Source organism: Salvia splendens, chromosome 4 (assembly GCF_004379255.2).
Source record: "Salvia splendens isolate huo1 chromosome 4, SspV2, whole genome shotgun sequence".
Lineage (NCBI taxonomy): Eukaryota > Viridiplantae > Streptophyta > Magnoliopsida > Lamiales > Lamiaceae > Salvia > Salvia splendens.
In genome coordinates this window covers 37030946-37047213 of record NC_056035.1, presented here as the reverse complement: position 1 = coordinate 37047213, position 16268 = coordinate 37030946, and the positions used below count along the sequence as shown (strand labels likewise).

The window sequence follows — 16268 nt, the reverse complement described above, 5'->3', positions numbered from 1 at the left end:
CTTTTTTTTTTGGGAAAATTCTACGTAGTAGGCCTACCTGTCATTCTTGAGATAGCCAAATTGTTTTCTTGATCTCCAAAAACCTCACCCAATTGGAGACGTAACTTATAACCAAATCAATATTAGTTTGACACATTATTATCAAGATGGCTATGACAATAATTCATCAATTAAAATTCTCTTATCTACTTAATGATTTTATATTACAATAATACAACAACTAAATGCCCTTATCTTCTTATTAATTTATATTGGCAATAATGCAAATACCAAACAAGTTGAAAGAATTGCTTGGAATTAGCTAGAGTTTCGTCACTCAACTACAATAGTTAGGCTCGCTAATCAAACTATAATTTTTCGCTAACGAGATAATAGCCACTATGTCCAATCTTTTTCGATTTGATTTATTCTACACTTATTAAACTAGCTTGAGCTCATCGATCCTTACATTTTTTTTATTCAATTTGCAGCATTTAATTAACGATGAATTATTCAGATTGGTTATGTATGATTTTTTTTACATTCAATTTTTGTAGTAATACACATGTTATCTGAAACTCATTTATAATACTAATGATAGTCCTTATTTTGAGTGTAGTCTTTCATCTTATGGATATTGCATCTATGATGGAAATACAATGTGAAATAAAGATGAAAAATACAAGAAAAGCAACAATATCATAAGTTTGTTCTAGACATCAAATATGTGGCTACTCGGTTTTCTTTCTTGAAAATATTAATCAACAATACATTACAAACTAGATAGAGATAAAATTTTGGCTCTCCAAACTTTTTCTTCAATTTATAAAACCTTATCCACATCACAAAGTCCATTCAATTTAATACTTCTAGTACAATGCACACACTCACACATACACAAAGATATCAATATATTACATATATTTTGTGTGTTATCGTTATCCATATGTGGATTAGTCCACCATTTCTTACCAATTGTATATGCCCTTAGCTTGGAAGATTCCTTCTAGCTTCAAAATTCTTGTATTTCTATCAACCTTTCTCATTATATAAACCCCATTTAATTTCTCAACCCTTATCAGTTATCACCCTCCATTGTTCCTCATCATTCACAGTTTTCTTAATCCAAAAAAACCCAAAAAACTTATTACATCATTCAATTTTATACCATATTCATACTTCATAGACATGATTTCCATGCAAAACTCCATTGTTTTCATGCAAAAATCTTCTCTTTTTCTGCTATGAGTGGTGTCATCTCAGCATTCTTGTCTAGAATTAGACTTCTCCAATCATTTTCAGTAGTTTTCTTATACTGGTTTTACGTTTTTTCATAAGCAAAACGTAATTAATCTCAGCATCTTCTTACACCACCATTCCCTTAAAAAACCAAGAAAATCTAGTCCATTCTTGCATCACAACAAGTTCAAAAATCCCAATAATTTTTTTTTTATTTTTTTCAAGAAAATCTAGTCCCACCTTGCATCACAACAAGTCCAAAACTCCCAGAAAAAATAAAAAGAAAAAGAAAATTAGAAAAATAGCAATGTCAGCCATAAACATAATCTCGAGCTCATCGGAGGAGGACAACAAGAAGAGGAAGAGGAAGATCTCGAACCGGGAATCGGCGAGGCGTTCGAGGATGAAGAGGGAGCAGCACATGAAGGATTTGAACGACCAGATCTTGTATTTCGGGTCCAAGAGCGGCGATCTCACGCGGAAGATCGACGAGATAGGGCGGCGCTACGCGGCGGCGGAGGCCGAGAACAGAATCTTGAGGCTGCATGGGGAGGAGCTGAAGAAGAGGCTGCAGTTTTTAGAAGAAATGGTGGATTCTTACAATAGGAATTCTTGCATTGATGTGAAAGAAGATGACGATGGTGATTGTTTTGTGAGGGATGTTTTGAAAGACTTTGATGTTGAACGGCCATGGCTGCAGCCGGCTTTTCAGTCTCAGGCTGTTGATGGGATTTACCAGTTCTGATGAGGGAGGAAACACACAGATGTACGTGTGGGTGTGGGTGTGTTTTGGTGGGGAGAATGTTGATTTATCCATGGATGATGATGACTTGTAAAATAATGTAGAATGTGCCTTTTGCAATTGTTGTAATTTTCTTGTTTTTTCTAATATACACTTACTTCATTTCGATATGTTTTTTACTTTTCAGATTATATATAGTGCCATTTAATTTGGCATAATTCTTTTTGAGAATCACTTTTCATTACTCCTATTACATTAGTCACACACATTTACATTAAATTTCTTTTTAAATAGAAATAAGTTAAAGTCAAATGGTGCGGGCTGGATCGTTATCAAATCAACTTATTATCATCTCAATTCAGTATGATCTAATTTAAATCCGACATGTTAAGAAAACTCTCAACCTGAACACGAATTCAAACCCAAATGACCCACACATGACACAAATCTGTTAACGATAGATACAATTTAGGTTGACACGACACGATAACGACACAAACCTAATATTACACGTTAAAATCTTATCATAATTTAAACGCAAAGAATAAAATTATAGTAATAATTTTTCTTAATGGGACTCAACCCAGCCTAATCTGAAGATTCCGAACCCAACCCAATGAATCGACCCGATAAGTACTTAAATTCAATAAAGCTTAATCCAAATTTATTAATAGTACTCCGTGTTTATATCAGATTTTTGTACCGTGCCAAAATTTGTCAGCCTATATAGAAGTTCTAGTTTCAAAACACAACATAAGATATTTTCTATTCTAGTTCGATGTGCATTTTGTATACATAATTTAATTTTCAGTAGCTATATGTTAATTTAATGTGTGTACATCGGAAATTAAATGTAGTGTCTCCAAAGAAAATGGTAGCTCGGATCTGGCCGGATAAAACGTTTGTTGATCAGTTTAGTAAGTATATATGGGAACTCAATCAATATCTATGAGGGTGTACTATTACTAATTCATTATCTTGTTTTGAATCGACTGGAATGACATCATGAAATGATAAATCTATTGCATCTTTAAAAATAATTTTTATCATAAATAAATACATGGAATAATTTTAGTAGATGAATCAAAATGGAAAAATATAACTAGTTTTAGAGGGAGAGGTTGTATGGTGTTTCCATGCGTGAAAGAGTATGACTACTTAATTACTTATATTTAATTAACTTATGTTATGTTCGTCACATGAGCATATGGTTTAGTATCGTGTTTATCATGTCTCATTAGTAAAATTAAATAAATTAATTAGTAGCTAGTCGTGATTTCAAACACTACTGCCATATTAAATTAGCTGTATACTACTTGTGGTCGGTATGGTAGGTTTAAGAAATCTATTTCAAAAACTTTAATCCTTTTCATTTTGGACTACAAAAATATTTCTTCATCAATACGCATTTTCAATTCTCCACATAATCAAGAAACATTGTATTGTCAAAATTCATATTGCTCCAAATGTTATTAGAATTCCTCGAAAATGAAATGAAAAGCGACATGTATAATTTGTTTCTAGCGATCATACTTATTCACCAAATTAGCAATATTTAGAAGCAAGCGCCAACAGCAACGTGGACTATTGGATGACTGCTCAATAATTTCGGCCTAATTTGGTAGTACTACTATAAACTCTTTTCCCGAAAACAATAATTTAAGTATTATATTTAGGGTTAATAGTTATTTAAATCGCAATATTTGGTCAATTTCAAGTACATCACATAACTTCTGAAATTAAAATATTAAATTATAAATTTTTTATTTTTTTTCAATTATCTCATCCATATAAAAAAAATGTAATGCTTTGATGATGTTGGAAACAACATCAAATTAGAATAAGAAAAGAAATCGGAATATAAAGAAAAAAAATTAAAGTTTTGATATAATTGATCATAGTATTAATTTTTTCTCCTAATTGGTGGAAACTTTTTTATATCCTGAAATTTAAAAAACACGTTATTCACGTGGAAGGGAGAAATAAAAAAAGAAACTCATATCACACTATATATTTATAATGGATCGAGTTAGGGGTTGGCCCATTACATAACTAATGTCTTCTTAATTATATTGAAGTGTGAAATGATCAACAGAAAAAAAAATAAAATTTCAGAACGTTTTTTAAATGCTGATATCGGAAAAAGAATCCCCAACCAAATGCATGACCTGTGAGACTTGAGAGGATGTTATTAGGAAATGGGATGAAGACAATTTCTATTATATCAAGAATAGAGTAGAAGACTTCACCAAGTTCATCTAACTTTTTTGTACGTGTTAGCAATCGAGCACAATCACGCTTGATTAACCTGATATCTAGTTGGAAATAGAACAATAAAATCCTATATAGAACAGCTAAGACCATCAACGTCCATGTCTCAATACCGTCTCTTAACCGTCTCATTCCTTAACTATTCATGAGCCACACTACACTTTTTACCACATCTCTTAACTAAAAGACAACACATACATCCCTTTATCTCTTAATTATCTCATCCCTTAACTATTCATTCAATTTCATTTTTTATTTTTATTTCCAACAAATTCAATTAATAAAAACACACTTCATTAAATAAAAGAAAATTACAAATTAAAATCCTAAAAACATAAAAAACACATAATTAAAATCTAAAAAAAAATAAAAAAAGACATAATTTAAAACACTAGAAATTAAAAATTGCACACTTAAATTTTAAAAACTACTCCGCCGGCGAATCATCCCCCAAAGTCGGTGGCGGTGCACCCAAGCTAGATGGAGGCGGAATACCAAGTTGACTCGCCAGATACTCAATGTCAGCGTGATGGGCTTGAAATTGGGCAGGCGTCATGCGGAAAGTGTCAGCCATCGTGACGGTGAAGTACATGAACATTAGGGTGGACGGCGGCCTTTGGGAGCCCGCCTGACTTGATTCGCCTCGGCCCCTCCCTTAGCCGCCTTGTTCCCTTGCGGCCGACATCGTGTACCGGAGGAGCCCCATGCATCGGATGTCGGGAACTCAACCTCTTGTGAGGCGTTGCCTTCCCCGCCCTCACTATACGAGTATTGGCCACCCGCTGTATGCTTCGTGCATTTCGAGCTCGAGCCCGTGCTGGAATCGACACCGCCAGCCCACCTATCAAGATGTTTGACCGTTTGCCGGTGTCGGATTTAAAGACTCGCAAAGCCGCTCTCAGCATGTCGGATCCACTGGCTCCGCTTTGGTATTGCTCCGCTTCCCTCTTGTAGATCCCACAAAATATTTTAACATCTCTGTCGGCTAGCTCAAAATGAGCGCGAAGCATCTTCAGGTTGCGGCTGAAGGCTCCCGTCGGCTTTTTTGCGTTGTATACGTTGGTGACCTTATCCCAAAAACACTTGCGTGTTTGTTGATTCCCGAGGATGGGATCGTTCGACGTGCTGATCCAAGCTTCGAACAAAGACATCGTCTCTGCTGTCCTCACGGTCCTCCACCGCCTCCGGAGTGTGTTCCTCCTGAACATCCTCCCTAATTTGGGATAATCCCTACGTTTGCATGTTCCTCGGACTGGGGGATGATAGTATGCATCAACTGGAAAAGATGGTGTTTGGTACGCCGGCGTGGACGAGCCTTAGGTGCCCGGCGACGAACCGGAACCGGATCCGGAAGCACCCAAAACATTGTACATGCCCCCTCAGTCGACAAACGCGTTCAAGTCGTAGCCGGCGCCCTCGCCGCCGGAGTTTCCTTCACCGGACAATTTTGCAGAAATTCGAGAGGAAAGAGAGATTATATAGTGTTTGTGAGAGTGTATAGTGTTTGTGTGTGGAAAAAATAGTGGGGGGAATTGTGTGTTGTGTGTGTAGTGTTGTTTATAGATGAATGTGGGGGAAAAAAATTTCAAAAAAAAACGGTAAAAAAACGGCCGAAAAAAATAGTCAATTTTTTTTTCTGATTTAAAAAAATATAATTAAAATAGCCTAAAATCGACGCTCACTCGCAGAGCTGGCGAGTGGGAGTCACGGCCCAACCGCTGCTCGCCATGTGGCCGGCGCACGTGGCGAGACAGGCCGCCAACCGCCCCTCCCCCCGGGCTAAGAGACATGACAAAGCTTTCACATCGGTGTCTCGATGCGGTCTCGTCTCGCCGGGATGAGACCGAGCCCGCATCGAGACACCGATGCGGATGCTCTAAGTATTTCTTTCATTGTACATGTTGTGACAGAATAGAGCAATTGTATAATCGAGACAAACATAAACGTAAAGAGACACAAAATTTACGTGGTTCGCCAATTGGCTACATCCACGGGCAGGAACGGAGAACAGATTTTATTCAGACTGTTTTCAGATTGTGGCTACAGATTTCAGATTGGATCTCAGATCACAAAATTATGTGTCCTACTCCCATATAAATAGGCACACATGAGATTCTATCCCAATTCGGAAACATAATCATATCCTAATTAGGAAACAGATTCAAGACATACTAACAAATCTCCACCTTAATTTGAATTCTCCCTTGCAGATGCATCATTACAATGCCAGATACCGAAACTATTTCTCCCAGTGAATTTGTCGACCTTCACGTTCAGAGCAAACATCTTGATAGATTAACACAGTAACCCTAACAGATGCGGAATTCAAAACCCTAGTCCGAAACCAGGCTCTAGATACCAGTTTGTTGAGACAGAATAGAGCAATTGTGTAATCGAGACAAACAAGAACGTAAAGAGACGCATAATTTAAGTGGTTCGCCAATTGGCTATATCCACGGGCAGGAACGGAGAACAGATTTTATTCAGAGTGTTTTCAGATTGTGGCTACAGATTTCAGATTGAATCTCATATCACAGAATTATGTGTCATACTCCCATATAAATAGGCACACATGAGATCCTATCCCAATTCGGAAACATAATCCTATCCCAATTAGGAAACAGATTCAAGGCATATCCTAATTAGGAAATAAATTCAAGGCATATTAACTGTACATGTCCCTTCAAAAAGGGATAATTCATATGTGTAAATAGTTACAAAACAAAGAACGGAAAAAGAACGACAACTCCAAAAGTCGAATTTGATTGAATTTTCAGGCCCTTATGGACTGGTGATGGGGTCATTCGATCTCCACCCACCTTATCCGGATCCGCCATTGCTTACATAGTTACATACATGGAATAAGGGTGTTGGATATAAAATGGAATTGAAAAGCGCATGTGAATTTGTCTACCTATTGCGTTTCCAATGTCAGATTTGCTAGTAATATCATGAAAAATGTATTTCTGATTAACTGCATAAGCTGGAAGTGTGGAATGGAGATGAATTGAGTCTTGAAACCAACATTCCCACACTCCATGCTCTTGCTTTAATTATCTAAACTTCCACACAGACAATGAACATATTGGTGTCTCCTTCCAGCTAACAATGAGGGAATCTCCATTGAATCCAATTGTGCAACAATCTCCACACTCAAATCTATCAAGAATCATTCTTGCATGAGTCAGAGCCACTTGGCTCAGCTCCATTTCCTCCATCCCAAACCTTCCAAGAAAGGCCCTCCACACCTCTATCCCCACGATCCGGTGCCCCCTCTCGCCCCCCTCAGCCGCCACAGTGTTCCTCACTACCGGGCTGAGGATATTCGCCTCAATAAACGACCTCTCAGCACCACCATTCCTCAACAAATCCCCCAAACTGTCGAAATAAGCACCACAGAAGAGAAGAGACTCAACAAAACGGTCCACAAAGGCCGGGGAGTTCACATTCCCTTCGGCCTCAGTGATGACCATCACATGAGGATTGATCCTCCTGATGATCCTCATCAAGACATCTAGCTCCCTTGGCCTTGAGACGAGCTTCTCCAAAGCATGCGCGCTGTGGACTATAACTGCCTCGTCATCATCAAGATCGAAGACGCTTATTTGAAGATTGAAAACATCCTCTAAAGTTAACACATTGAAAGAGAAGTCCACATTCAAGGAAGTGGCTATAGCTCTAAGCCTCACACCGGCCTCCTCAATCACAGTGCTCGCCTCAATTGCTATGGCAGTTATCTTGAAATGTACTGTGCAAGCTCTGGCTGCAGCCAGAGCTTGCATCAGGACGGTCTGGTGGACCCCACAACGGAGTTCAAGATCAACAACGTGCACCTTTCTATAACCGGATATGCATTCCACCATTGATTGAACGGCAGCAAACTGTGTGATCTGGGAGAAAGGCAGCTTCTCGAAGAAGGCAGCTGTGGCAGAGCTCGGGGCTGTGGGATCTCGTGGAGTTTCCATTTTATTCGTGCACTTTCCTCTTCCTCGTCCGATCTTTTCAAAGAGTGCTTGAGTGAAATAGTACACTAATCTTTGTGTTTTGTTCATTTGCTTAAAACTTTGCCTGTGGCACTCTTCAAGAAGTTTGCTTGCAGAATCAAACTGATGATTATTCACTCTCTCTGCAGATGAAAGGAGGTCCTGCACGAGACGAACATCCGCAGCATTCTCTTTGGAGAGGTCTACAAATGCATCTGCATATGGATGGCTGATAGCATAAAGTTCACTTGCACATGCCATCGTGGACTGGACGAAGTTGGCTGCAGCGAGCTTGATCACATGATTGATCGACATTTCTGAGGGAGGCGGCGCCTTCACTTCAGGCTCGTTGCTCAGTCTAATCCTACTTCTGCAGCCCCTCAAAATCTCCATAGATGCAGGGGGAAATGCATAGGACTTCTCCTCCTCATTTGCTTCAACAAGTGGTGAGTTTTGAGAGTTGAAACCTGACAATTTTGCTATCTCCTCATCACAAAACTGAAATGGTGAAGAAACAATGGTTAGATATAAATCATCCAAAGTGGCAACTTGTGCAAGAAGATCTTTCTCTTCGTTCGCGGACTGCACCAGGCTTCGATCAGCATCGCCTTCTCCGAATGCCTGAAATTCAGAACAACATGAAATGGTTTCATACAAATTACTTGAAAACCATCTACAATCAATTTGTTTCATATTTTGTTCATCATTTTGCAAGAAATAGACTTTTTGTTACCTCAAAGGAATCAAATTCATCTTCTGTGGACATCTGAAATGGAGGGGGCACTGGTTTCTTCATCAAGTTCAAGCCTTTGGAAAACTAGAACAATAGGAATCAACATATATCAACATTTCATTGTTGACACAATAATTCTTTATTTAGCCGGTCTCAGATGTCACAGATTTGATAACAAAAATATCAGACAAGCATATCAAGCCAAAAAAAGGTTATATATTTATTATGATTTTTACAAATTCAATCAATGACAAGAGACAACAATGAGCTTAGATAAGTTAATAAACTATAGTACAAAAAGTTCAGCCAAAATTATTTTGAGCACACCATTATAAGTACTATGCAGCTAGACAAGATATTATGATATCATTAAGAGTTAACAATGGGAGAAAAAAGAAATTTATGATTTTAATTATTAAAATATCTTAGTAAAACAATAGGACTAGACAAAATACATCTGAATTTCCCAAGCAAACAGAGGCTTGGTGCAATGTATTAAAAGGATCAAAGTGAGTGGTGACAAACAAAATATTCTTTTTTACTGCAAACTCCAAGGTAAGAGATATAGTAGTTAACAACATAATTATTTTTGAAGAAGTTAAGAGAAAAACATCAAGATATGTACAATGTGGGATGTATAATTTTGTTTTCTTAAATGAAAAAAGCTTAAATGAAACTGGCAAAGATCATACATTTCCAAAAAGTAGTTTCCAGAAGCTATGAAGAAATTAAAAACACAATAGGTATGAAAGACTAAATTGATCACATTTTTTGGAACATCCATTCAGATAGTGAGCACTTTATGAAATAGATGCAAATGAACAATGCATACATTAGTTTATTGAGGAATAGAAAAATACCAACAAATGAAAAATGTACCATAAAATAAATCTCAGTGTTTTCTCTAATGAAAAAAGCTCAAATTAAAATTTAATCAAGACCTCACCATCTTGAATCAGTTAACCAAAACTGGCAAAAATCATACATTTCAAAAAGCAGTTTCCAAGAAGCTATACAGAATGCAGAGCAACTAAGAAATCAAAGAGTATCTCATATTGCTTGGAACTTCCATGCAGATAGTGAGCACATTGGTGTGTCTTTCCAGTTTACAACGAGGCACTTCCCGTTCATACAATGCGTGCCGGAATCCCCACAGTCGAACCTCTCAAGCACCAGATTTACGTGGCCGATGGCTAATGTGCTGAACTCTGTCTCCACCATTCCAAACCTCTCAAAAAACTTTCTCCACACATTTATACCCACAATCCGGAACTTCCTCTCCTCTCCCTCGGCGGCCACAATGTTCCTTATGGCAGGGCCAAAGAATCCTATCTCGAGACACGACCTCTCACCATCACTCTCCAAACAATCCTCCACATACTCAAAGTTAGCTCCATAGAAGAAGAGGGCCTCAACGAAACGAGTCACAAAAATTGGAGAGTTCACATTTGCTTCAGCTTCAATCATGATCATCAAACTAGGATTGATGCTTCTGATGAACTTCATCAAGGCCTCCAGCCGGTCTGGATCAGTGATCATATGCCTTAAGGCGAATGCTGCGTGGACTACAACTGTTTCTTCGGGATCCAGATCCAAGGCGTTTTCTTGATGATTTAGGACATACTCTAAGCTGACCACATGGAAGGAGAAGTTCAGCTTCAAGGACTCAGCCAAGATTTTTAGTCGAAAACCAGCCTCTTCTATTGAAGGATCCGAGCTTGCTGCTACAACAGTTATTCTAACTCGTTCAATGGGATGATCTGATCTCTCTGCTAGATTTTGTATCAAGATCATCATTTGCGTACCACAACAGATATTTAGATCAACAATATTCACCTTTCTAGATCTTGATACGTGGTCCGCCACTGAATGAATGCCGGTGAACTGAATGACCTGATTGAGAGGCAGTTTCTGGTAAACTGCAGCTATATCAGAGATTTTGGCTATGGAGGAGTTGTGTGTAGACATCACCAAACCGAACCGGCCCGGCTGAACCGGCCCGGAACCGTCACCGGCGGTTCCGAACCGGAACCGGAACCGTCGGCGGCGGTTCCGAACCGTGACCGGAACCGGCGGTTCCGACGGGCCGGTTCAGGTTCATGAAATTTGCGAACCGTAACCGGCGGTTCCGAACCGCCGGTTTTCACCGGAACCGGCGGTTCCGAACCGGCGGTTCGCCGGTTCCGACACCTTTTCAGGCTACCACCGGCCTAGACGTAGCCTTTTCAGAAACCGGGTCAGAAACCGCCGGTTTTTGTCAGAAAACCGTTGACGAAACCGGTGGTTTCTGACCAAAAACCGGCGGTTCAACGAGTAAACCGGCGGTTCCGGCGGTAAACCGGCGGTTCCGCCGGATTTCAAAAATTTGAAATTTTTTCTTTTTTTTTCTTTTTTTAATCACATTTTTCCCCTATAAATACCCCCCTCATCTTCATTTTCTACTTACCCCATTCTTGTGTTGATAAGAATTTCTCTCTCAATCTCAATTTCTCTATTCTCCATCCTCTTTCTCTCAAGTTGTTTACGTTATTTGCGCTCATAATTTACTCACGTTGTTCTTGTTTACGTTAATATCACATAAACACTACTCTCTATTCTCTACTTCCAATTTCCATAATATCATGTCTTCATCTCGTCGTGGTGGTGATCGGGGCAAGGGAATTGCCCAAGATCAAAGTGACTCTCGTCGTCGTCGTGCCCCTTCTAGAGCACAAGTTGCGGAGGAGGTGGGAAGGCGAGCCGCTCTTCGATTACAACCCGACCAAGACTACTTCCCCGACGAAGAAGAGTAGGCGCCAATACTTCCGATCAAGCCAAATAGGTAAGCAAGGTAAGAGAACTACGTGGACTTTGATTCCAAAATGCAATTGAGCATTGAGGATACGTAGGCATCTCAACTTATATTTCAACTTAAATTTTAAATTTAAGTTTAAATTTATGTTGAGCTCAAGTCCTTTTCATTTATTTCTTTTTTCTCCCCTTTATTTCGAATATGTAATTTTGTAAATTGTAATGAAGACTTTAAGTCTTTTGTAATTTATAATTTTGAAGTTGTAATTTCTAATTTTTATGTTGTAATTTGTAAATTTTAACTTGTAATTTGTAATTTTAAAGTTGTAATTTGTAATTTTGAAGTTGTAATTTGTATCAATAAAATTACATTTGTACATCGCTTCATTCTAATGTTATTTACGCAAGTTTTTTTACATTTTAAACTTGAATTACAATTTACAAAATGCAAAAAAAAAAAAAAAAAATCAAAACGAACCGCCGAACCGGCCGAACCGGCCCGGAACCGGCCCGGAACCGGCCAATCACCGGCGGTTCCACGGTTCACTTGAACCGGCGGTTCCACGGTTCACGAACCGGAACCGCCACACCTTGGCCGGGCCGGTTCAGGTTCATCAATTTATTGAACCGGAACCGGCGGTTCCGAACCGTGAACCGCCGGTTCCGGAACCGTGGTGACGTCTAGTTGTGTGGCGAGATATGCAACACGTGTTTGAATCTCCCGGTTTTGCGCTCAATCCTTTCACAAAGAGCTTGGTTAAAATAGTACACCAATCTTTGTATAACATTCATTTGGTTTAACCTCAGCTCGCTGCAAACTTCAAGAAGCTTGCCTGTACAATCATACTGCTCACTGCAGACTTTCTCCGCACACTTCAGCAAACTCAGCACGAGCTGAACATCTCTAGCGTCGTCTGCAGAGAGGCCGGAGAGGGCGCTCACAAATGTATGGCTAATATTGGAATGGACGAAGGTCGCTGCAGCCAACTCAATTATGTAACTAGCTGACAATTGAGACGAAGATTGAGGCTGTCTCCGTGTCTTATTTTCGACGCCAACGCTCCTTCTGCAGCACCTCGGAACCTCCAAGGATGCAGATGGAAGTGTAGGTTGTGAATCTTGAGGTTTGATCTCAGAAAGTATTTTCATAGTTTCTTGACAATCTTGAAATGGTGGAGAGACCATCTCTAGATAAAGATAATCGAGAGAGACAACATTAGCTTGAACTTGCAGCTCTTCATCAACGGTATCGTATCCCTGTAAGAAGCCAAGATCAGAACAATACAGGATAACTTCAAAATGAAAACATTGCATACTATTATACCTGTTTCTGATTTTTTCTTTCGGCTTCCTTGGCAGATGCATTGCTAGAGCTGGACATGCTCTCTTGCTTGACGTATTCCTCTCTCTGCATGATGTTGTTATTTATAACGAGTCTCCAACAATTCCGTTGAACTGCTTAAAGATTGATGTAAGTTGGAAAAATTTGCGACAGTGACCTTGTTAAAGAAAAGACAACAAAATGGTTTGTTGTCTTGTGTATAATTTCAGTCATCCTATTCTCTAGTCATTATAAGGTGATGGTTCAGGCACTAATGGTTCATTCCTTTTGGTGGCACTTACAATGAAAATTTGGAAGCATCTACTTGTTGTTTTTACCATAGAAACGATGTATTTGTATTAGAAGTAGCTGTCTTTTTGTTTCTTACAAATAATGTAAAGGGATTGGACACAACCTCACATGAGACATTTGATGTTACTTAGGAAAGAAGATGCAAAATAAATTGATGCACAACAGAATATGCACAAATGGAACACAAACAAACTTATGATGAGTGCAAAGCTCATACATTCTATTCTGAGACATGATTTTAAGTTTAAAGAGAAGCCAAGCATAGATTGTTGTCTCAGTGTTGAAGGCAGCATATATGTCCAATAAGACGACTCCAACAAAATAGTAGTCTCCGTTATAAATCTTATTTCAACTATGTCTGAACATAAGAGATGGATTTTTAATACCTTTTGCCGAATCTCCTGCCACAGGGATCTATTTCTAAAGATAGACTGCAATAACACTTGCTCTGCAGTTTTAGCAACAATATGTGTCTAAACAAGATGACAGAAAGAAACTCAGATAAACGAGCTTCCACAATGAATTTTAAGGCAACCATTTGTGCTCCCAAGCAAGTACGGGAGTCAAGGAAAGCGTTTGAGATGCGTTAAACATGACTTTTGTTGATTGGAATAGAATAACCTCTTAACACATGTATAAATAGAATAAAAATACACCATTGTATTCATGAGGCCATGTAACAAAATTTTGAGATAGCTACATATGCAAAACTGCGTGATTTAGTGCAAAATAAAGATATATGTTACCGGAGAAACTGGATACTAATATATTTCAGAGCTTTTCCTCACCTTCGTCATTGCTGAACTTCCAAGCAGACACAAACCGAATTGGGATCCCGTTCCAGCCAATAATCATACTTTTCCCGTTCATATTGAGAATGCAGGAACTCCAGCTAGGACTTCCTTTCACCATCAATCTTTCCTGATGCATAGATGGCTGGCTGAGCTCCGTCTCCACTAGACCGAACTCTGCAAAGTATTCCCTCCACAAATCAATCTTAAAACATCGCTTAAAGCCACCATCTTCACGCAGAACGCCATTGCAGATCACCTCCTGAAAGTAGATCTTCTCCACTATCTTTCTGTACTGGTTCTCCCGTCCCAGACAGGCCTCTAGGCTGTCAACCAAGGCACACATGAGGAGGAGCGCCTCCTTGAACCGAGGAGCAAAATCCACTGCATTGATATCTGTCTCCACATCAACAATTATCAAAACGAGAGGGTTGAGGTCCTTGATCCCTCTTAGTAAAGCTCCAATACCCTTGGGGTGATCTGATAATCGTATGAGACAGAACTCCATGAAAACGGCCACTGTTTCACCAGCTTCCAACTGCAGACGATCCTTCTCAAACTCCCTCGTCTCCAGATGCAGAATCGTCAACACGAAAGGCAAGTTCATGGACTCTGCAAAAGATGACAGCAAATTGCCTGTTTCTTCAACACTATCTGTAGCTGAGCATACAGCACTGATCTTGAGCTGCTTCACACCTCGTCTGGCTAGAGCATCCATCACTAGTATCCAATACGACCCAAACTTTGGCCCAAAATCAATGAAATGAATTCTCTCAGCTGCTGCAACAGAGTCAAGAATGGTCTGAACCCCAGTGAAATTTGAGATCTGGCTGGAGGGGAGTTTCTGTTCAATTTCGACCACATTAACTTTGAGATCCATCACTGCTTGGTCGATATCCACGTGTTCGACCTCCCTCTCAAGATCGATCCTTCCTCTCCCCACATAAATCCTTTCCCTTAGATATTTACCAGAGAGTGTGAGAACTGTTTCAATAGGGTGACCTTCAAGAGAGCCCGAGAGGGCTAGCACAAGCAGCTCCTCGGCCTCATCATAGTGTCGTTTGGCGAGCTTTTCAGAAGCATCGAGCAGCCATAAGACGCGCTTCAAATGCTCAGCATAATCAGATTCCACAAGTTTGTAAACATCACCTCTTTTTTCATAAGTGGACTGAGATACTACTATTTCAGCCATATCCATGATGGTTACAGCAAAGAGGCTGAGATTTCGAACTCAAGCTGTTTCTTTCTTCTGATTGGAGACGATTCAAACGCTTCAGTTTATTCCCGTACCTGTTTAGGAGCGCAAATGGTTCGCGTGGAACATCACTGTTGGCCTCAATGTCATGAAGAGGAGGCTCCATGTGGACTTCTTGAGGCATGTATTTGCCAGAGCTGCAGAGTGAGAGTCATTGTCAAGATATAAGAGTATTTGAAACAAAGCAAGGTGGCAGGGGATTCTGTTTACGTGAACAAGAAGACGGACTCTTATACCATCCACCTGTTTCTTGATACAAACGGTTCAATGAAAAAAATAACCTTTTCTCCACAGCTCTTCTTAAATTTCTTGAAAAGATTGGGACATAAACAGATACAAAGATAGCATATCCCGTTAACATTACGTGAACCAGACATAATTTGATGTTTCTTGATGAGAATCGCCCCCTCTTGCAACAGAAAGGAACAAAGAAGAACATGTTATAGAAGTTGGCAGTTATCTTGAGGGCTACATGTTTCTAGGCAATTATCTTGAGGGCTACATGTTTTTTGTTTTTATTTGAGATGTTAACATTTTTTGGATTTGTGATAAACAATATGCAGGTTTAAGTAGAAAGTATTAGAATTTGAGGGATAAAAATACTACAGGATAAAACTTGCACAGATATATGATAGTAAATGTTGGAATAAATCAACTCCAATAGAAAGACACAGACTTCTGCATCAGCTTAGTTCTCTTCTCTTATATAGTACCTCTTAGTTGTTTGTAGGTCTAAATCTTCCAAGTGGCTTTCGTAGACTGCAAGTCATTAGTGAAAACAGTCCATTCCTGTGGTTTTTGCGCCTGGTAAAATAATGAAGAAAACAGAGAAAATGCTCTTACAAAAACAGT

At 39.2% G+C, this 16268-nt stretch overlaps 4 protein-coding genes across 4 annotated transcripts; 1 reads left to right on the top strand and 3 right to left on the bottom strand.

Annotated features, from left to right (window-relative positions):
• The first annotated feature begins 955 nt into the window (after window positions 1-955).
• On the top strand, window positions 956-2178 carry LOC121799082 (bZIP transcription factor 53-like). Its single transcript, XM_042198420.1, has one exon. It carries the CDS (start codon window positions 1526-1528, stop codon window positions 1961-1963), a length of 438 nt encoding a protein of 145 aa, XP_042054354.1. The 5' UTR covers window positions 956-1525; the 3' UTR covers window positions 1964-2178.
• A 5106-nt stretch (window positions 2179-7284) lies between these two features.
• Window positions 7285-10915, bottom strand: LOC121801093 (DELLA protein RGL2-like). The gene is made up of 3 exons (XM_042200552.1): window positions 10058-10915; window positions 8948-9031; window positions 7285-8835 (listed from the first exon to the last, which is right to left on the bottom strand). Exons 1-3 carry the CDS (start codon window positions 10913-10915, stop codon window positions 7285-7287), a joined length of 2493 nt encoding a protein of 830 aa, XP_042056486.1.
• Window positions 10916-12418: 1503 nt separating this feature from the next.
• LOC121801092 lies at window positions 12419-13151 on the bottom strand. Its single transcript, XM_042200551.1, has 2 exons — window positions 13062-13151; window positions 12419-12994 (listed from the first exon to the last, which is right to left on the bottom strand). Exons 1-2 carry the CDS (start codon window positions 13149-13151, stop codon window positions 12419-12421), a joined length of 666 nt encoding a protein of 221 aa, XP_042056485.1.
• A 990-nt stretch (window positions 13152-14141) lies between these two features.
• LOC121801091 (DELLA protein GAI1-like) lies at window positions 14142-16224 on the bottom strand. The gene is made up of 2 exons (XM_042200550.1): window positions 16130-16224; window positions 14142-15553 (listed from the first exon to the last, which is right to left on the bottom strand). The coding sequence occupies exon 2, from the start codon at window positions 15357-15359 to the stop codon at window positions 14142-14144; it is 1218 nt and encodes a 405-aa protein (XP_042056484.1). The 5' UTR covers window positions 15360-15553; window positions 16130-16224.
• Between the last annotated feature and the right edge of the window lie 44 nt (window positions 16225-16268).